The 21,279-nt window shown below is 48.9% G+C and overlaps 7 protein-coding genes across 7 annotated transcripts; 4 read left to right on the top strand and 3 right to left on the bottom strand.

Moving 5' to 3' along the window:
- The first annotated feature begins 323 nt into the window (after positions 1 to 323).
- BX661DRAFT_183043 (uncharacterized protein) lies at positions 324 to 2,471 on the top strand. Its single transcript, XM_051536131.1, is given in 5 exon segments — positions 324 to 862; positions 933 to 1,453; positions 1,608 to 1,707; positions 1,727 to 2,216; positions 2,252 to 2,471. The coding sequence occupies 5 exon segments, from the start codon at positions 629 to 631 to the stop codon at positions 2,383 to 2,385; spliced, it is 1,479 nt and encodes a 492-aa protein (XP_051391488.1). The 5' UTR covers positions 324 to 628; the 3' UTR covers positions 2,386 to 2,471.
- A 1,132-nt stretch (positions 2,472 to 3,603) lies between these two features.
- On the top strand, positions 3,604 to 4,290 carry BX661DRAFT_171254 (uncharacterized protein; the record flags this gene model as incomplete). The annotated part of the gene is made up of 3 exons (XM_051533687.1): positions 3,604 to 3,636; positions 3,811 to 3,969; positions 4,075 to 4,290. The coding sequence occupies 3 exons, from the start codon at positions 3,604 to 3,606 to the stop codon at positions 4,288 to 4,290; spliced, it is 408 nt and encodes a 135-aa protein (XP_051391487.1).
- Positions 4,291 to 4,507: 217 nt separating this feature from the next.
- Positions 4,508 to 5,239, bottom strand: BX661DRAFT_183042 (uncharacterized protein; the record flags this gene model as incomplete). The annotated part of the gene is made up of 2 exons (XM_051536130.1): positions 4,753 to 5,239; positions 4,508 to 4,702 (listed from the first exon to the last, which is right to left on the bottom strand). Exons 1-2 carry the CDS (start codon positions 5,122 to 5,124, stop codon positions 4,508 to 4,510), a joined length of 567 nt encoding a protein of 188 aa, XP_051391486.1. The 5' UTR covers positions 5,125 to 5,239.
- A 4,207-nt stretch (positions 5,240 to 9,446) lies between these two features.
- Positions 9,447 to 11,186, bottom strand: BX661DRAFT_224759 (glycoside hydrolase superfamily; the record flags this gene model as incomplete). Its single annotated transcript, XM_051538916.1, has 3 exons — positions 9,447 to 9,707; positions 9,749 to 9,981; positions 10,041 to 11,186. 3 exons carry the CDS (start codon positions 11,184 to 11,186, stop codon positions 9,509 to 9,511), a joined length of 1,578 nt encoding a protein of 525 aa, XP_051391485.1. The 3' UTR covers positions 9,447 to 9,508.
- A 2,848-nt stretch (positions 11,187 to 14,034) lies between these two features.
- Positions 14,035 to 14,922, bottom strand: BX661DRAFT_212658 (uncharacterized protein). The gene has a single exon (XM_051538734.1). It carries the CDS (start codon positions 14,896 to 14,898, stop codon positions 14,236 to 14,238), a length of 663 nt encoding a protein of 220 aa, XP_051391484.1. The 5' UTR covers positions 14,899 to 14,922; the 3' UTR covers positions 14,035 to 14,235.
- Positions 14,923 to 15,025: 103 nt separating this feature from the next.
- On the top strand, positions 15,026 to 17,337 carry BX661DRAFT_171249 (uncharacterized protein; the record flags this gene model as incomplete). The annotated part of the gene is made up of 4 exons (XM_051533686.1): positions 15,026 to 15,754; positions 15,898 to 16,291; positions 16,348 to 16,792; positions 17,019 to 17,337. 4 exons carry the CDS (start codon positions 15,026 to 15,028, stop codon positions 17,335 to 17,337), a joined length of 1,887 nt encoding a protein of 628 aa, XP_051391483.1.
- A 1,746-nt stretch (positions 17,338 to 19,083) lies between these two features.
- Positions 19,084 to 20,096, top strand: BX661DRAFT_143561 (major facilitator superfamily domain-containing protein; the record flags this gene model as incomplete). Its single annotated transcript, XM_051533009.1, has 2 exons — positions 19,084 to 19,443; positions 19,680 to 20,096. The coding sequence occupies 2 exons, from the start codon at positions 19,084 to 19,086 to the stop codon at positions 20,094 to 20,096; spliced, it is 777 nt and encodes a 258-aa protein (XP_051391482.1).
- Between the last annotated feature and the right edge of the window lie 1,183 nt (positions 20,097 to 21,279).

Genomic DNA, 21,279 nt, shown 5'->3' with positions numbered 1-21,279 from the left:
CTTTTATCGGCTCGGCGAGCCGAGCTTAATGTCACATGCAATAATTTAGGACGGGCGACAAAATGCAAAGGCACCCGCAGCAGAGGTCGTCTGCACGGCCTTTGCGTGCTAAGCATTTTTAAATTTCCTAAAATGGATAGAACCGGGCAGCTGTCAACAGCAATCCTCCTGCCTTATCTTGCTTGTTATAAGCAATAAATATGCGATTCGCACTCATGGAGGTGGGCGCGTGAGTGGCATGCGAGAGCAAACAGTGCATTCGCCGAAGTAAATCTTGCTCTCTAAGCAATGCACTGTAATATTTGCCATCGCCAATACCAACTCTTCGGAAGAGGGGGTGCCATCCTTTACACTTCTATTGTGTTGCATATTGGTATCTTTCGCGGAAAAGGTCATCCGCGCACGACTCGCCAGTCTGATGAAAATACCAAAATGCTGCGAAACTTGACTTGGTTTTCAGTTTGTCGTTGTACACTGGCTGCCAGCCGCTAGCTAGTATTTAAGACAGGGGCCGCCGCGTGGAGGAAAAATACCATTATCGTCGTCTTTTTAAAAAAAACATTCCAAACTTTTACCTTTATAACTTATATTTCCCCACACAACCTTAATAATTTTACAAGCACCAAGAATGGCACCCTCCGGCAAGCACTTTATCTCTGACCCCAAGACCCTCGTCAGGAACAGCCTCACCGGCCTGGCCATGGCCAACCCCCATCTGGCTTTTGATGAGCAGCAGAAGGTCACCTTCACTAAGGATCTGGCAGACCTTCGCCAGCAGCAGGTGACGCTGTTCTGCGGTGGTGGATCCGGCCACGAGCCCGCCCACGCAGGCTTTGTCGGCCACGGCGCACTGACCGCCGCTGTTTCGGCCACGTCTTTGCATCCCCCACCTCATCGCAGGTACTCTCTTGCTCCGCCGCGTGTACTCTGAGGAGCACGGCACGCTGGTCGTCATCAAGAACTACACCGGTGATGTGCTGAACTTTGGCCGCGCCATTGAGCGCTTCAAGTCCGAGCGCGTCAACCATGGAAAGCCCCTGCCCAACGTCACCACCGTTGTTGTTGACGATGATGTTGGTGTTGTCAACCCTAACGACGATTCAGAGGGTGGTGTTGGCCGCCGCGGTCTGGCTGGCACAGTTCTCGCATACAAGTTGGCGGGTGCCCAGGCTGCGGCCGGCGGTTCCCTGGAGCAGGTCAAGAATATTGCAGACTACGCTGTCTCCCACTCGTTCACCATTGGGTGCGCGCTCAACGCTGCTTCCGTTCCGGGCCAGGGCATGCCGCGCTCGCTCAAGGACAACGAGGTCGAGATCGGCATGGGCATCCACAACGAGCCTGGATTCGAGACCAAGGAGCTGCAGGCCGCCGATATTCTGATCCCCAGCCTGGTCAAGCACATTGTCAGCAGCGAGCCATTCAAGAAGGCGTGCCCGGTTGTTGAAACACCCGCGTCGTGCTCTTGGTCAACAACCTTGGTGCGACGTCCAACTTGGAGATGGGCCTGGTGACCAAGCTCGCCACCGAAGCCACCCGCGCCCACGGCTTTGAGCCTGTGCGCGTCTTCTCAGGCACCTACATGACTGGACTGGCCATGCCGGCGCCAGCATCACGCTGCTTGTGCTTCCCAAGGATGAGTCACACTACAACAATCTGCTGGCACTCGTTGACCAGCCTGCCTACTGTCCGGCTGGGTCAACCACGCGCGTGTCAAGGAGGCTGCCAGCACGACGAGTCCGCCCAGGGCCCGTCTGTCGAGTTTGAGCCTGCATCTGACCCCACCTGGGAGCGAGTTATTGCTGAGGCATACAACAACGTTGTTGTCGAGGAGCCATATGTGACCCTTCTTGATCAGCTCATGGGCGATGGTGACTGCGGACAGGTCCTGCTCTCCGGCGCCACCGCCATTCACGAGGCCTCTGAGGCCAAGGAGCTGCCTCTGAACGACCCCGCGGCTGCTTTAGCCCGCATCTCGTCCCTGATTGAGGACGCCATGGGCGGTACTTCGGGTATCATCTACTGCCTGTTCCTCGACGGCTTGGCCCAGCAGCTGTGCGCGCTGGAGATCAAGGACAACGGATCCCTATCCGCTAAGGTTTGGGGCAAGGCTATGCTCGGTGCATTGGACACTCTTTACCAGTACACCACTGCTCGCCCTGGCCACCGCACGCTCATCGACGCCCTGCAGCCCTTTGCCAGCACTCTGAGCGAGACCGGTGACTTGAGCGCAGCGCTGGACGCTGCTGATAAGGGAGCCGCAGCACCGCCCATATGCAGCCGAAGCGCGGCCGTGCTGTCTACGTCCAGTCGAAGGATAGCACTGCAGATGCCGGTGCCGCCGGTTTGGTTGCTGTGCTTAAGGGCGTTGTCAGCGCGCTCAAGTAATACAAATGCTTGACTGAACACCTATTTTTAATAACCTTTAATTATCCGATTCATTGTACTAATTTCATATGCAACTAAATTCGTTACTTGATATAAACATAAACATGTGTGTTGGTTTTGTCGGATAGCATGCAGAAAATAACTGCTTGCCCAATGATGGCTTTAAATTGCCAACATATGCCATTACATTTTAAAAGCCTGGCAGGCGTAACAAAAAACATTTATTTGCAATAGCAGATGTTAGATGTCAGATGTTAAATATCAGATAAGATGTGCGCCAATCGACTTTATTGGATTATCAAAAATTAATCGATTCGTGTGGTGATCTGACATTGCATGTTTACTTTGTAAGTTAAAGCTGCGGTAACCTTCGGAAAGAAAAAACAGATCCATTGAGTGGGATATAAAAACAAGTAAAAAAACAAAAGTTGAGAAATAAACTGATTGTCTACCACACCGCCTTGCCCATCATGGGCTCTATTGGAGATCTGGCTACATGCCTTTATAACAAAATTATTTTAGGGCAGCGTGGTTGGGAATTATCCAGCCGGAGCCTAATTGCTAAAGTGGAAGTGTCCACCAGGATAACTACAATGCTTTTCATGAATTTAAAATGCAGAAACCATACACATTACTACAAATGTAATTTTGGACGAGCTACGCTTGAATATATCAGGGATTTTTGAAAGACACTTTGCAGAAAAGCGCTAAAAGTATTTTGATTTTTCACTATAGTGCTGAATTATAAATATGGCAGGATTTTTGTTGCTTTATAGGCAATTGTTGTACAGATTGACCATAATTTGGCATTGGGCAATGCTATAAAGGCAACAGGAATTCAGACCTGCTTGTCTTTTAGTCAAGAAACGAGAAAGCAGAAAACAAAATTGGTATCCTCCTTAGTTGTGTGGCTCTACCAGCCAAAATTGTATATATATACTACACGGTCAGCCTCTATTCTTGCATATGGTCTTTACATCACATTTCCAATTTTCACTTTTCCATCCTACCAGCTCCAGCTCCATCTCGTTATTATTTGTATTTTATTCAATTTCCAACAATGTACGCAGTATTTATCCGTGTTCTGGAATCGGCGTTGTGCCTGTTCCAATCATCCTACACGCTCGCTCTTCCTTGCCCGCTCAACCTTTAGCCCTCGACCACCCTTCCATTATTTCCACTTCTTTCCTCCCCAAGCGCATTGTCAATGGTTTCAATATGGCTGAGGTGCTGGGTTCTGGCGAAGCAATCGTACTTTTAAATAAAAAGAAAGTTATTATGCTTGTGGCCGAATAATCGTATCCCGAGGCATATTCTCACCTCTGCAGTTTGCCTGGTTAATTCTGAAAAGTGCTTGCCTGCAGCTAACGTCGGTATCGGCCTAGGACACTACAAAGACAACCAGAATCCTTATGTTACACCAAGGTAGCTCTTCATCCGAATTATCCTTCCAGCGAACACAATTGGAAGCTGAACATCAGTGTTATCGAGCTACCGAAAATAACGCTTGACCAGTATAACAGCCAGATGCCTAGCTACGACGGACCCATCGGTGCCGGGAAAAACCTTCTGGCTGTTGTTGGGGTGAGACAGAAGAAAACACCTCGGCTTGGCTAAGGATACTCCGGGGCATGCTGGTCAAGATTGAAGATAAGACATCGTGCGAGAAATATGACGATGCTTTTGTAGACAACAATGGCCCATTATCTGCACTCCGGGGCGCTCACTCCGTACCACAATATTTGTATGGGTGACTTTGGCTCCGGGCTGTATGCGAATTACAATAACAAGCTGGTGGTCGCTGGCATTACTAGTTTTATAGCAAATTTCGGCGATAACAAGTACGGCAACGCCAAGGGTCTCAGTTTTGCTGTAACATTGTGTATCATATGGTCTTTATTATGAATGCGACGCGCCAGGGCATACCTTACCGGTCTTACTGAGATGTATTAGTTTACTGTGTTAAATTTGATGCTTTTTTCTTGTTTACTGGGTTAGCTGGCGTTTAGTTCTGTTGACCTTTCAGAGATATTGTAGGCACATATTTATAACATTTAAATAACAATAAATTTAATACTTAATTTGAAAATAATTGAGAAATAAGATGGAAAAACAGACTGTTTTAGTGCATGAAAACCGGAGGCGGAGCGAGGTCGCCACCAATTCCAGTATATGAACGGCTAATTTTTTCAAAATGCCGCTCGGGTCTTCTCGGTTTCATAGACACGGTCGATAAGCAGGGTGTTCCGTTGCCAAGATACTGTGCACCGGATCCCTCCCTAATAATCTGACTGGTATTTTGGTGCTGGTAGCCGCCCTGCGAGTATGGCATTTTTTCAGTATGCTCCCTGGAAGGATTCCTGATACCCGCGCCAAGTCCAAGCGCTGCAGCAAAGATGGTATTTCAGTTGCCATCTCTGCGCGCCTCTGTGATATCTTATGCATACCAGCAGCCATATGGTCGTTGTTAGCATGCATAGTGTACGTAGGGCTGCTGTCGCCGTAGGCCGGCTGATGGTAGCCGTAGGCAGCGTGCCCAGGCATGGATACATGCATTGGCTGTGGAGCTCCCCATTGCCCATGGGATGGTTGCGAATACGCTGGCAACCCCTGCATTGGCGAATGCAAGTATCCGTGCTGAACAAAGTTTCCAGACGTGTGCGGGAGTGGCGGCACTGGCGGGATGCCATGCTGGGAATAGGGTATTTTGGACCCGTTGAATGCAACCCCGGATTTCATTGATGCGACCTGACGGTGGTTGCCATTTCCATACGACGCTGATCTTTTGGCAGCTGCTGAGCTGAGCCCCGGAGATCTCGCGCGAATGGATCCATTTTGCGATGGTTCAGTCTTGGCATGAACTGACGCACTGGCACTGTTGTTACCAGTACCTCTTTGCCACGAGTCTGACATGTTTGAATTGACAGGTTGGGCTGCGTGCGGCTGTTTGACAAAGACGGAGTTCGGAGGGCGCGCAAAACTTGAGTGCGAGCGCGCTGGAGAACGCCCGTGAATGTCCATATGTTGGAAGCTAGGGGCCGATGGCTGGGTGCCATAATAACTGAGCGGCCGGGCCCTGCCAAACTGCTGCTGCTGCTGCTGCTGGTCCAGGCCACGCTCGGCTCGTGTAAAAACGCGGAGCCAGCAAGCCGAGTGGCGCTTCTTGGTGGAACAGAGTAGCACTGGTTATCAAACTGTTGTTTGAAAAAGCCCTGGCTAGAAATCGAACGCATCTGCTGGTGCTGCTGTGCTTGTTGCTGAGCATAAGTAGGCGCCGCGCCAATGCTGGAGTAAGTGCTGGGGTACTGCGCCAGATGGCTCGCATAGCTGTCTCCCCCCAGATGTAAAGGGTGCAAGCTCTGCCGCTTAAACTGCTGGTGCTGCTGGTCCTGCTCCATATTGAGTTTCTGGATCTCAATCTGCATCCGCTGCTGCTCTAGCTGTTGCGACAGCAATGCCTGCTGCTTAGCCACTTGTACCCGTCGACGCTCCTCAATTTGGACAGCGAGCGGCACGCCTGCCGCTTTTCAATAATATCAGAATCCGGACGTTGTCGATGCCATCCTTGTCAAGAATACGAGCCTGCTGCTGTAGCTGTTTGTGCCTCTCCACAACCTTGAGTCGCTCCTGGATTGTGTTAAAGTCGCCAAACACATCTTGGGTCTGTCGAGACTCATGGCTGCCCAGCCCAACAGTTGCACTGCCTGTCATGCTGCTAGTGTTGACTATCTGCGACTGCGCCAAAGGCATGTTGGAACTGTACACATTGAGAATGGCCTCGGAGCGATTGTCCCGAGACCCGTTGTGCTGGCCGTGCGCCAAGATGCTAGAGTGGTTAATGGGCTCTTTGTGGTTAATGATAGAGCTATTCAGTTTGAGGCGGATGGCCTTAAGCGGCATGATTTTGGACTCGCTCTTCACCCGACGCATGCGGCGCACAGCAGTCTCTGGCTTTATCTCAATCTCTCTTTGAACGACGCCCCTGTTTATCTGACCGCGGACCACTTTGCTGATGCCAATGTTGGTGGGTTCGACAGACTCGTATTGGAAAATCGGCACTGCTTGCGACCTGAAGGAAGCCATGCTGTCGTTTGCCATTGGAATGCCTCTGTCCCGCCGGTCATGGATTCCAGACGGCCGATTGCTACGTCCGACTGTAGTGTGAAGGGCGCGCGACGCATTTAGAGACTCGCTATACTTGGACAGCAGCGCTGTCTGAATCCCAAAGGACCTTGCAGGCTCATCCAGCTGCGAGATGCCGCGTTTAGAGCGCGGGTTCCAATTGTCACTGTGCTTTGATAAAACACGCTACTTTTATCTGTCAGTAGATTGTGCCCAGGGGAGTCCAACAGTCTGCCGCGTGCTTGACGCTCATGATTGTCGACACCACTGTGACTCTCGCACGGAAGCGCAGTTGGTCCAGTGTGAGCCGCCGCACCAGCCAAAGCGCAGTTTGTAACCGAGATTGAGTCGCTCAGCATAGACGTCCAATCAGTCAACCAATATTGTCCAAAATCGATCCTGTAAAATCAGCAATGGATGGGCTCAACGCTACACCAGACATGGCAGGCTGACTCGGCATAGTCACGCTATTGACCATGCCAGCGTCAACTGCAGTATAGGAAGCTGTTGTTCGCGTGCGCCTGGTATCAATGCTTGCCATTAGAGCACCCAAGGGTACATCGGCGTCGGCTTCGTCATCGTTGCCAAAGATGTTGGTGCAGTCACTATAGCCGCCAGTTGTTGTAGCTGGAAAAGTAACAACCTTTGTCTCGAGCGTGCCCTGTGCTGGCTTGCCTGACGATGTCATGCATATGTGCTTCTGGTGCGGGGAAGCGGGGACTGACAGCATTGACAAAGAAAGCACTGTCTGAAGAACATCTACGCTTTGACCAGGTGGCTTGTCAGTGTGGGGTTCTTGCATAAAATCAAACAAGTTGCCAAATCCATAGCTGTCGGAATGGCCAGGGCTTAAACCCGTGTCGAGGGCGATAGCTAGCGGTGAGACCTTGTTGTTTGCGCGCAGGCTGGCGGAATATGCGCTATGGAAAACACATTGGCAAAATCGCGGGCGTGATTGTACGCGTGCAGCTGCACTTGCGCCTGTGAGGTAGCCGGCGACTGCGGTGAAAGATCATTGACTGATGCCACTTCAGGATACTCCTCGTTGAAAAACAAATCGGCGTCAAAGCTCTCGACATCAAGGCGGGTGCCGGTGCTCTGTAAAATCATGCCGCTAGTGGCAGCGGCGGCAGGTTCCGGACAAGAGGGGATACTATATAGAGGCAGCATCTGTTGCCGCTGCAGAGCGTTGCGAGTCAGCATCCGCAATGTAATTGTCAGAAGACTGGCGGGCAGACCAGGGCGCATTGTCGCCGCCGACTTCTGCATCAATAAAATATTGGATGGTCTCTATCCACAGATCACGGTCGCCGGGAGTCTGTGCGCGCAGAACAATCGCTTCTGTCTGGAGTCTAATGACAAAGTCGCGCTGCCCTTGCACCGAAACGCCAGATATCTGAGACAGATTGGTCAATTTTTTGCACTTGAGGCGTGCAGCCTGGTGTGGATCGACGGCCCCAATATTGCCGATGACAAGCTTGAGCGGCTGCTGGGCGCTTTGGGGGCTCCTCTGAGCAAGGGGATCTCGCGGCGACGGCAGTTGATCAGAAGAAAGCTGAGCCAGCCATGCTGGTCAAGGTGGAATAGGCTTTTGGACCACCCGTAGAAACGGCTTTTCCTCTGTAGATAGCCAATGGCGCCGTCTGCGCAAAAGTCGGCGTCCTCAGACATGTTTGTCTTTTGAGGCGACGTGCACGCGGTCTCGTCTGAATTGGGTAGCTAATGGATCAAAAAATGAGGATGTTTTTTAATTAGTAAAAGTTTGTGGCGGTAGTCAAGTAAAAAATGCAGCATCATGGCATGTATCATTATCATGAACAACGATGACCTGTTTATGTTGCAAACAGTCCCAACTTACAATAAATGAGACTGTAAGTACACTATTATATGTGCTTGTGTATTGTTACGGCAGATATCACGATGATGCCAGCGAGAAGAAATAAATCGAATACGATAATAATAAAAAAGTGGAATGTTCAACTGTAAATCAAAGTCCAAGTTGCTCGCAAAGCCTAAAGTCGGCGGTCAAAAGTAAACTATATATGAACGAGAATATAATGCGGACCAAATGTAAAATATTGAATGCGAAAATCACAAGAGTAAATACGAATGATAAAAGCGGCCTTGTGAAAAGTAAAAAACGATAAACAAGGTGCGCGCGGAAAAAGATCTTGTCACGGCAGACATAGAGTTATTTAAACATTTTCTAACTTCCACATACGATATTGAGACACCATGGCCGCCACTAACCCTTATCATTGTATTTTCCCAACAAAATTAAATAATGTTGCTGACATGAGTTTCTGCACGCTGCCAAAGCGCTGCCCCCATATAGGCGAGGAATATGTCCCCATGCCGTTATTTGAATAATTATCTTTGTTTGCTTACTCATTTGATGTTTGCGCAAAAATAAAAATGCGGGGGAACATGCGGGTGAGAAAAAACATTTTGTACATTAGAAATAGGCAAACTCAATAAATAATATACATGTCAATGTTTTATTTACGCATGGGTGATCCGCGGAGATGTGCCTTTTCAGCATTAATGTGCCGTTGTATGAGTTGTGGAGATCTATCATTTTACAGGCACTCGCTAGCCATGCTCGCACACTAGCTTACAATAGTGTTGTTTGGAAAAATGTTGTTGTGGGGATTAAGCATAAAAATGATAAGATGGCACATACGTATTAAATATGCCCCGAAACAGCATGGCTGGTATGCTGCCACACCGCTTTTCGAATTTGCCTATAAAGTGGTCGAAAAATACATCAACAGAGGTAAAGCTTTTGTGTGTATTGGATAAATTTGGCTGATTAGACCTGTCAAATCAGCATGTGGCTTGACCAATTAAATATTGCTGGATCAACAGATAGTAATGATAGCTTGTAAAAAAATGTGAAATTGGAAATGAGACATGACGAAATGAATGGATGGTTTGGTGATGAATTAGGATAAACACCCCACTGCTAAAATCTTTGCTTTGCGCAGGGTTGGGAGAGCACTCAAGAGGCAACGGTAGGGTGCACGCACGCTTCCGGATGGCGTATGCACCACAGTGGTTGCAACGGCTCGGCCATGATTCCTCTAGCCACCATGCGGAATCTCTGGTCAGTTAAGCGGGGCGCAACCTTGGCGGCATCGCGAGTGGCATTCGTGATCGGGTCGAAGTTGCCGACCACATGATCTCTGCGAACGCGGATGCTCGCGGCCAGAGGTAACGGTCTACAGTGGTCTCATCAGACTGCGCGGAAAACAGAACGACCTCGCCGCCCAAAACAAGCTTCTGCTTTTCGGGCTCGGTGATATTGGCAAGCGGGTCGTAGTTATAAATTTGCTGCCAGCCCTTGTAGGGATCGCACCACGAGCTGCCCTCAAAGTTGGACAGCCATGATCCGTGGCCACAGTCCAAGTGGTATCTGTTCCACGGAGAAGCAATCACACGGTAACCCTTGTCGACGAGCTTGCTGACCGAGTCCTCGCCAACCAAGCCTGCATGATGGTAGTATTCTTGGATGTATAGTTAAAGTTTAGCACCGGTTCTTCGTAGAGGAACGGTATTTTTCCCATGTCGGCGAGCTTCCCAACCATCTGCGTAAACCAGCCGACTGCCAGCGACTCGACGCTCTCGCCAGGATGATCGCGTACATACAGCTCGATGACGGGGTCCTCCTTCCAGCAGTCCATATTAATAGAGTTCCCGCCAATGTGAAAGCCCAAGTCGATGAACAGGCGACTATACTCGGTGATAATGTCGAATGCAAAACTCACGGCGCGAGGATCGGCAATATTGAGCTGTCCACTTGGCGGCTCGACAGCATATTTGTCCCAATTGGGCTGCTTGTTGAGGCAGCTCATGATTTCGGGATGCGCTTCTCCGATGACAAAGGTGTTGGCAGGCATGTTAAACTCGGGCATAATGCGGATGGCACGGTTCTTGGCGTAGTTGATAATCTTCTTAACATCTTGGTATGAATAGCGCATGTCCATGGAGTACATGCCCTTTTCTGTCAGCTCGGGATGCACCTTGGACTCGATGGGCCACGAAAACGCGTCGACAACATGCCAGTGCAGCACATTGAGCTTGTTGTAAGACATGGCATCAAGAGTCCTCAGGATAGAGTCGACATGATAAAAGTTGCGCGAGGTGTCGAGAAGAATGCCGCGGTGGGTGAATTTCGGTGCATCGACGATTATAATCGGCGCGTTCTTGATCATCTTTCGCCCTGAGTTGGCCACAATTAGTTGTGAGAATGTCTCGAGCCCGCGCACAGCGCCAAAGGGCGTCTTGGCACTGAGAGCAGCCTTGCCTTCAATTGGCACCTCCAGAGTGTACGACTCGTCAGTTTCGAGATCCAGCACGTCCTGGGCAGACTGCACATCAACTTGGAGAGAGTAGATATAGCCGGAGGTCTTGAGGGCGCCCTCGTTAAAGCTGTAAGGTGAGTCAAAGAACTCGTGCTCAACGAGGTACTGATAGCGCTCTATGGCAGCGTTGAGGACGGAGCTGGATGTGACATTTGACTTAATCATAAAGTCACTGCGTTTGATCTCGACGCCAATCTTGCCGTCGTGATATTCAGAGGGCATGGGCCAGAGTGCCTGCACAAACGGCGCGAGTGCAATGAATAGAGCCGCCGCCGCTGTCGTGGTCAGTGAATTTGAAGCGCGATTGAGCCACATTTTCGGCTGTGGGGTACAAGTTATATATGCTATAATATGAACCGAATTAAATATGCAGAGTATAAAATAATTAGTAAATGCTAACAAAAAGAAGCAAACAAGAAAGAAGAGAAACAAAAAGATGTCTGCTATGGCTATCGTCAACACGGCCCACTATTAAATCGACAATTTGCAAAACCGTATATTGCTACGCAGAAACAACCACTCCCGGGAATGTTTGTTTCCTACTCGTATATTTCCTAAGGCTGGCATGTAGGAATGAATTTTGTTTACTTGACGGTAACATGCCTATTGCCGCCAAATCCTTTGAAATTACTTTGAGGATATATATCCCACACACATTTCCAGCGTTCATTCTCAGTCAGCGTTGATTAGATATCATTTTAATCGGCGCCAGCATTTGTGAAGTGGAGACCATTCAGGCTGATTTTGGCACGCCCGAGTGCGCGTAAAAAACATTGCAGTAGCAACAGACAAAAAAGGGGGACGATGCCAAATAAAAAGAGCAGCAGCAGTTACCGTTCCCGGTCTATTAGAAATTTTAAAATTTAAAATCAAGCGCTTGACTAATTATTGACAGCGAAAAGTCGCTGTTATTTTCATTCTTCGCGTAACGTTGGCAAAAAATGTTTAGCAGCGCTGGGTTGAAGACTGGCATTGAAGCAAAGCCGCGCTATGCAGATGTTTTTGTTAGTAGCTGAATAAGGTGTCATAGCATATCACCTGGCAAGGACATATCGATATGCTGTGCTATTCCCGCATCAGACCAGTAAACAGCCGTCAGCCGCCTGCGCTTCTGAACCACAAAGAGCATTTTCAACATGGACGTAAATTGTGTGACAATCCTCATGTGTCGAAGAGCAGCAATGCTTGAACCAAACATGATTTTCGTTAATTTACACAGCAATTTTCTGTGCTCGCTTGAGCCTCACTCATCGCCAGACCCCTTTTTGTTTTGTTTTGTTATTTGTCTTTTCTCCGTTTCAGTGTTTATTTTTTCGTCTTGCGCATCTCGTCACTTTTAGTTATTTTGAATTTAAATTTCAGCCTTGGAGCTCTTCCCCTTTACTCACACTCTCGTTACAGCCTTTACCAGAAGACACATCCTTAGCACACACACTCGCACACACGATATAAACGCGGCGCAGGAGAACGCCAGAATAAACCGACTTTTCATTATTATTATTTATTTATTTTTGGGGATACCGCTCTACTTTTTGTGACCAGCAATTCGAAGCCCAAGCCAGTTGCCAATTCAGCTGCGCTTTAGATTCGCGCGCGCAATATAGGAGAGTCGATGACTGCAGCGCCCATGCTTTCGTCAAAGGCAGGCGGCGACCCGCCCTTAGACCTCGCCGGTCGGCCCGGTGTGGCTGGGAACGAAGATGCCGAAAGCCTGTCAGCATCCGGCGAGGCAGAGCTGATTATAATACAGCGTTGGCGACATCAACAACAATCACAGATCCTGGCAACAACACTAGCGGAGGCAATAACACGCGCTCATTTCGCTTCCTTCTTACGTTGGCACTGCGCAAGGCACAGACAGCTGTTACATTGGACAACGGCGGCCATGTAGAGGAGTCCATTAGGACGTATCGAGAGGCGATTAGCATGCTGGGCCTTGTCTTGGACCGCACTAGCGAGGAGGACGGCCGCCAGCGGCTTTTACACTTTGTAAGTACCAACACAGCGTCCTCGTGCCCAAAATTATTACAATGCTTTCTGCGCCTGTTTAAATGGCCTTCTTCCCTACTCCTTTAAATGTCCGCTACGGCCCTATATTTCTGGCCACAATCGTGACAATTGCTCTCAAAGGCAGCGATGATAGTAACGGCGGCAGTGGTGGGCAGACTGCACGAGGGCTGGGCTATTGTCCACGCCAAAAATGACATTATGCAAGTCCTTGGAGAAATGAGGAGAGGAATCAGTTTGCGTGGCCTGTGCAACAATCGTCGCTCAAAGTGTTTCCCAAAGCGCGTTACTGTACATACAAAGCAGCGTATGCCTTGGGGACGATTTTGGCCAACAGGCAAGCTGCATAAGCCCTTGACTATCGCACAGCCGTCTGTCGGTTTTAGCGTGCTTTTTTCCAGCCAATGCACTGGCAATTGTTTAATCGTGACACAACCTGTTGACCTGCATTCAGATATCCTGTCCTTTACTACACACGTCTTTTCATGCAGTTTCTAGGACTGTCGCGAATCCATTTTTTTCGCCGTAATTGCTAGACCTTTTAATTGTATTCTAATTGCTGCATGCCCTCTTATTTTTTGCATCTCTCGCTATCTCTCGCTATCTCTCGGTCACAAATACTGGCATTGATCTGTGTAGAGGCAGACATACTCAGATCGCGTATCTGTTTTGTCTTCTCTGCGCCCCAACCAACCGAGTCATTGGCCGCCACAACCAAACACCACAGGAACAAATTCAGTCCCAAACGCTACAGCAAGAAACGCTGCCCCAATACGAGCAGCGGAATTTACCGCCACAGTATGAGCAGCAGCATGAACTCGCTGTACCAGAAGTGAACGCGCTGGTCAATGGTAGAGCGAATTTCAGCATCGGTGCTGCAGACGGACACCCGGAGATGGCCCTCCAGGAGGCCACATACACCAGTCCAGAATGATTCAAGCTAGCCTCGGACCTGTGACAACAGCCAACTCCATATTCACAGAGGCTGCCAGCCGGCCAAACCAGGGCGATTCAGCAGCTCTGCCCCATTGGTACCACCAAAGTCCGACGCTGACACGACTCAGTTTCAACCCTTATCGCCAATTCACTTTTCTCGGCGCAGGCAGGACTTGCCGCCAAACGAGCCGACTCTGTGGTTGAGGACCATGTGGCAGAAATGTCCAACACCAGCAATGCACTGCCCACTCTGAAGGCAAAGGCCTCTCAGTTGAAATTGAGTCCTCGGTCGGTTGCACCACTTTCCCCGATCATCTTGAACAAGCCACTGCCTCCTCTGGCCGGCGAGGGCACTTCTCCCGTTCCAATGCGCAAAGACAGCGTTTCGTCCTTAACCAGCGCTTACACGGAAGAATTGTTGTCACCCAAAGTTATGGACGAAATCAGTATTGTCGCAAAACGCAATGTCAGCGACAGCCCGAGCATTGTGCAGGATCCAGTGCATTTGGATCAGGCAACACATCTTGCACCCGAGGCGGGGAGGCGAAGATTTGAGCATGGCGAAGCAGAAGCCGAGCGACAAGGAACCTGAAAAGGGTGGGCGGAGACAGAGCATCAAAAGCCAACGCAGCCTGCCGGCAATGTTTGGAATTGGGCTCAAGGGCAAGGCTGAAAAGCTGGCTCCTCCGGTTCCGCAGCTCCCGGCTGGGGAAAGTAGCTCGTCCAACATCGGGCGCCGTCTTTTTGGCGCGCTGCGAAACAACTCGATCAGCGCACCGGTCAGCGACATTGCCGACTTTATCGAAATCGCTCCAGCTTCAGACCAGCCAGCTGACAATCTCGCCAGAAATTCGCGCGCCGTTTCTGACGCAACCATTGACAATACTCGGGCTATTGGCTCCCCCGTTGCCACTTCCAGCACCGACGACATTGTCATAATCGACCAGAGCCCCGCCACACCCCAAGCGATATTGCCGCGGGCCCTCCGCCGCCCACGCCCATGAAGGACACCCCCAGCTGCCCTCCAAGTCCCCAGCCCAGATACATTCCCAAGGGCAGGCAAACTCATTGGCGAGTGCGACATTGAGTACAAGTCCTAGCTTTGCTGCAACTACGATTGTGGCTGCAAGCGACCCTGAGGTTGTGACTGAGCCTGCGACATCCACTTTGACTGTGACCTTGCAACCACAGGCCCAAACCCGCTTCAAACAATGGCTCAGACCCAAAGGAGGCAGAGTAAGGCCACCAATCGGCTAGTCGGCCTGTTTAAGCGCAACCCGTCGATTCCTGACATCATGCCTCCCATTACAACCCAAAAGCCCGCTGGCGACGCGGCAAGGTCGGGGCTGGCAATCACACCGGCACCGCCGGCGGCGTCAAATCTCAAGGACAGACGGTTGTCGACCTCGGCATCGACGCCAAACTTGATTGAGGTTGCCGCTGCCGCCGCCGCCGCCAGCAACGACCAGCCGGCGATGGCTGTATATGCAGCGACTGAGCGGGGCGACATTCCGCCAATGCCAGTGCCGCCAACCATGAGACCCAGCATTTCTTTGGTGTCCAACTATAACGGATTATCTATGGAGTCAATAGGCACTGCAGATAACAACAGGTCAGGATCTTTGCTTTCAGCACGCACGGCTCGGGGAGGTTCTATTAGCGACACAATGGTGGCGAGCGTGGGCGGAATTTTGACGGGCATCGAGGACCAGAGCTCGACGCAGCAGCAACAGGTCCTGAGACCCGCATTGCGCATAGCTACCCACACAACCAGTGAGGCCTTGGCATTTGTTTCCGAGCACACGCAGTTGCATGAGTCTATCATGAGTGCTAGTGCGGATGGCACAATGCGCAGTCGCAAGTCCAGCGTGGCCGCTTCAGGCTCGCAATCCATAGCCCGTAACGGTATGGGCCTGGCCGCTGGCATTGTGAGCAATAATGTGAGCTTTTCTTCCAACGGCCAATCTTCGCAGCAGTCGTACGGGCGCCCCACGCTCGCAGACGTCGAGGAGACCAGCGGCTGGAGATGTTTGACCTGTCTTTTGGCACATTCCAACCGGCTCTTGGACCGGCTCCCCCAAAGTCGAGCCCACTGTCGGCCCTGTGGTTTATCAATACTCTGCACCGGTCGATGACCACTGGCGGTGCGTACCTGACCCCCAGTCTGTTCATCCCCAGACGGCTGTGGTTCCAGACGGGCATCCGCGTTGCTGCGATTGAGACAAAGCTCGGCGTATTAGCCCAGCTGACTCAGTCGTTCTCATCGATGAACTCACAGCTCTCACTGCCCAACATTGACGCGCTGTTTTTGTCAAACGTGCCAGCCAAGCTGGAGGAGTGCCGGGCAGAGACCACCCCGTGGGAGTCAGAAGACAAGAGCGGCCGCAACAACCCGGAGAAGGACAGCCTGCATAAGGCGTGCGTGGCGCTGCACCATTGGCTGAACAACCTGGAGGAAATGCTGGAAAGCAACCGCCGTTGCTTGCCAAGAAGCTCAAATTTGTCAATCCGTCTTCCAACACCGCTGTTGCAGGCGCTACCTTGTCCAACCCGCTGGCCGCCGCTTCGAACGAGAATCTGCAGGCGTCCTTTACGCACCTGCCATTTGCGGCCACTGCCTTCCCTGCCGCCAGCTCGCACGATGGCAACAACCAAGTGAGCAATGCATCGTTCCCGAACTTGACGCTTAGCAATGGCGATCTTGTCAATGGCAGCAGCCACACAACGCCCATGTCGCCCACCAGCCCAGATGTCGAGCTACCGTCCGAAACGCGGACATCCGATGTGCGTATTCCAGAGGCTCCGAACGGCGTTATGTTTGGCGGCAGCGGTATGGCATCCGCGTCAAACGCGAACCGCGATCAGCTGAGCAAGGACCAGATGGGCAACTCGCGGTTCAAGGGGCTCGGGAAACTTGGCAAGAGCGTCGACCGGCTCTACTCGAATATTCAGAAGGAGAAACTCGATGACACCTCAGCGTACGTGGTGGCGCTGCAGCGGTTGTTCGAGGCAGCGATGGTATTGGAGGGGCTTATGCACTACTTTTCGCGGGTGGCCAGCGATACTGAGATGTCGGGGTGGTTCACTGACGTGCCGCAGTCGCCGGTATCTTTAGCAAACAGGCGCCCGCAGCACCGCACTCATGGCGAGTCGGTGAGCCGAGGCGGCATATCGCCTTTGATTATGCAAGCTGCGCTGACTCAGAGCCATCAGTGTCGTCAATTGGCTCGGCGGCCGAAAGGAAGTCATCGAATGCATCGACATCCACAAGCGCGACTGCTGCTGCTGCTGCTGCTGCACGGCAACTGCGATGTTGACGGCAACTACCGCCGTATCCCCTGCTGCTAATGGCACCAATGCCACTACAACTACTGCTGGGACTGACAAGAAGAACAGACGGCGGTCAAACTACTTTAGTCAGCGCCAGAACAGCACTGGATTTGTTGAAACCAATGAAGCCATGCCTAGCATCAACACGAAGCAAAGCCTCGCACAGAGTCCTTCTCGTCAATTCCGCGCCTAATGCCTACTATGGCGGGTCCACTGGGTCCGCTGGGGGTGGCCCATCAGCGAGCACTGGTGCTGGTGCTTCTGCAAATAGCAGGTTTATTCTGGCTCAGAGCCCAATTAAAAACCCGATGAGCTACGTGCAGCAAGGAAGGGGTCGTGCGCCTGGCGTCATTTACGCCCGCCTGGTGAAGGTTGCAGAGTGGCTGAACCAGGTTCTATTAGCGTGGATAGTCAGAGATCTGCAGGTGCTTTATGCCAAGTACATCAAGCGGCTGCGGAATGGGTTATCGAGTAATTGGCCTGACAGACATGTCATTATTGTTATCGGATCCGAGGCGACAGCCTTGAAACTGTCGCCATTTTTATTTTTCGTATATTATCAACTTAGCTGCGCTTTTATTTATGCTTTTAATTTTCTGTCAATTTATTTTTCTTTACTTTTTTCTATTTACTCCAACTCATGTGCGCTAAAACCCGGCAAATATTATACTTTTATTTTCAATATATGCCTCCCTTCCACCCTCTTAGTTATTTTTGCGTATGGCTGCACACTGACAAATGAAAGCCACGATGCACACATTATCCTAATCCGCTATATATTTTATTTACAGCCCAGTAATATGCGATTCATGGCACCCTGTTCTACGCTCGTCAATTGCCGTTCAGTAAAGCATACCGCCACAATACCGGATAAAGTTGAGTCCAACAGAAATTGCACATAGTTGGGAACAAATGAGTAATTAGATGTTTTTCAATGATTATTTCAAGCAAATAGTATGTGTATATTGTCTGCTAGCAGACAATAAAAAACATTTTAAAAAATATATATGTACAAAATTATTTTGTTGTTGTGCATTTGAATGGTCGATTCATTGGTTGGATTGACCATGCAACTGACGACAGAGGTTTTATTAGTAAATGATATACCGTTGAAAAGTTGTAATGGCCAACTTGCAAGAGGAAATGGTGTGCTCATCTTTTGTTATGTTCATGTAGCTATTTTCTACAAAAAAGCTTATACTTTGAACGACGATAAGTGGCTAGTAAAAAATAAATGGCGTGCTCCCAATGGGCCCTTCTAGCCAATGTTTAGGCTTTATAATTGTGTATAGTCAGAAGAATAATTGCGCAGTATGTTTTTTGCGCCGGAGGATATTGCTATCATTTGGAGGTATTACATCTGTAGTTTTTTTGGCATGAGGAAAAAAAAGCAATAACGGAAATCTTTGAAATATAATTTCCCCAATCAAGGATATATGTGATATATTATGTATACTAATGACATTTCAATACAAATTTTTGTTGTGCCTCACATTTTTTTAAAACTTTTCGGCAACCCTCTTTTCTTACCATATTATTATTTAATAAAACATATTTCTATTCATACTCATACAGGCTAAATTTACTTTTCTCGTATTTGCTACTGAACTTGAGCGGGTTTTATCCATCCTTCTTTCAATAAATAATACCCAATAGTGCACATCCATAGTGCACGTACTGACTGATTATCTGTTAGACTCGTTGATCGCCATTAAATAGGCTCTTTTTGTATTTTTACAGCGCCAACTGCGTAAACAACATAATTTCGGTACTTCAAATGTCTAGTAATCCATTCACTGCACAGCACACAATGTCAGCCAATAATTCTGGAATTCCCGAGATGCAGCTTCGCCGCCGCTCCATATATGAAACATCAGCCGAAGATACACATTCCTTGTCGTCCCACCCCCAAGAAGCTTTGTCGTCAAACTCGGGTTCAATGACATCTGTTGACGACATACAAGCGAGCGTCAATGAAAAGCAGGATATAGAGTACAACCCTCCTCCCGACGGTGGATACGGGTGGGTGATAGTAGCATGCAGTTTTTTGCTAGAGTTTTTTGCCGAGGGTCCTGTTAGCGCATTTGGAGTGTTCCAAGAGTACTATGTCAATGAGAGGTTTAGTGGCCAGGTATCCAATGCTACTATATCGCTCGTTGGTGTTTTAAGCAGTAGCTGCATGGCCATACTAGGCGTTGTTTCGGGAAAGTTATGCGAGCGGTATGGATATCGTCTTGTGCCGATGTGTGGCATTGTTACCCTGAGTCTGGGTTATCTATTGGCATCATTCGCTACAAAGGTAAGAAACAGCTGACAGAAAAAACTAATATTTAGTGCCACGCATATAAAAGGGACGTGGCTTTCATTTTCAAAATTGCAAATTGTCTTAGATGTCCTGCATTCTTACCTTGTGTTTTGGTATTCAAACTTATTTAAACAAAAATAGCAAATGCGAGGTGCAAGCCAGCCTATTCAAAATGCCATACTAACATTTAACTTTTTAATAATCAACAAATCACTCAAATACGCTTATAGCCGTGGCATTTGCTGCTCACTCAGGGCGTGCTGTGCGGCATTGGCGCGTCGCTGACTTTCTTGCCAGCAGTTGTTGTGCCGTCGCAGTGGTTTGAGAAAAGACGTGGATTAGCCTCGGGCACTGTCAACATGGGCATTGGTGTTGGCGGGCTAGTGTGGACTCAGTTTAACCATTTGATGATAAGAAAGTTTTCAGTTGCGTGGACATTGCGTCTAACGGCCATTGTTGTTCTGGTGACGTGTACTTCGTCATTAATGCTGATAAAGACGTACAAGGTTAGCTCAAATCCTCGAAAAATTGGATTGAAGCAGATGAATGACCGCAACTTTATAGTGTTTATGATAGGCTCGTTTTTCACTGGTGTGGCCTCACTGATCCTTTCTACTACTTACCAGGTAAACAAAAGCCAATATTGATATTGAAAATGCGTGCCCGATGTCTTGTGTGTATATTTTTTTCCTTTGACGTTTTGGCTAAGCTTTTTTGATCATTTGTATTTCTGTTTTTGGCATATTAGCTTATGCGGTGATATCGGAATATCAAGTAATGGCGGCGCGCTTATTGCCAGTATTGCAAATGCAGCGTCTCTGACTGGAAGACTCATTGCGACACTTGTCTCTGACCGTGTTGGGCCGGTGTTATTCTCCTGTGGCCTATACCTTGACCAGTTCCAGCATATTGCTTGTGTGGACGACAACACAAAATTTTTCGGGCACCATGGTGTTTGGCATTATTTTTGGACTTGGATATGGCGCAATTTTTACACAGACGTCTGCGTTTATAGCCAAGTACTTTGGTAAGTTAAAGCGGTGTTTAATATGCAATGACATGTATATTTGTGATTTTTTTTGCATTTTAAATTTACAATTTAACCAATAGCTGTAAAAAAAAGCAACCTAAATTTCAAAGTTTTAAAAGTTTTTTATTTGTAGGAGTCGATACGCTTCCGGTATTTGTCGGGCTTTACTACACAATCTCTGGAATGGCTATATGTTTGGTCCTCCGATTGCGGGAATTATCCTTGAAAAGACCAGATCATGGAACCCGCCTTATATTGCATTGAAAATATACGCTGGTGTGCCAATGATAATCGCATGTATGGCAATAGTTATCGTATGGACTATTACAAGGACAAAGAAAGTCGTAATGCCGCAACTAAAGTAATGAGAATGTTTACGATAATTTTTATATTTCCATTATAATATTTTTCTTTACCATGACTAAAAAAATTCAATACTATCATCTTTTATTACACAGGTCATTTGATTTCATATCGTTATTTTACATTCATGCCGGTAAATGCGTGGCTGGGTCGGTAAATGGTATGCGCCCTCCACCAAGAAAATAGTATAAATTAGGTGACATATGCACGCATGCTAGTGTTGTTATTGTTTCAAATTGCAAACAGCGCACAGGTGGCTTGCATGACTGCTTTTATTGACCGCGTTCTGTGTGTATTTAGATTATACTTTTGCTTTAATTGGTCAAGCTTTATGAAAACTCCAAAGCCCGAGTTAAAATATATTATTGAGCTATCTGCCATTGTCCACTCCTTGAGTTTGTGCAGTGCTTTTACCATGTGCGTTGTTATGAACCCGA

Source organism: Kickxella alabastrina, assembly GCF_025024165.1.
Source record: "Kickxella alabastrina strain RSA 675 chromosome Unknown BX661scaffold_12, whole genome shotgun sequence".
Taxonomy (NCBI): Eukaryota; Fungi; Kickxellomycota; class Kickxellomycetes; order Kickxellales; family Kickxellaceae; genus Kickxella; species Kickxella alabastrina.
Note: the sequence above shows the minus strand (reverse complement) of the source record. Positions and strands in the feature narration are given on the sequence as shown.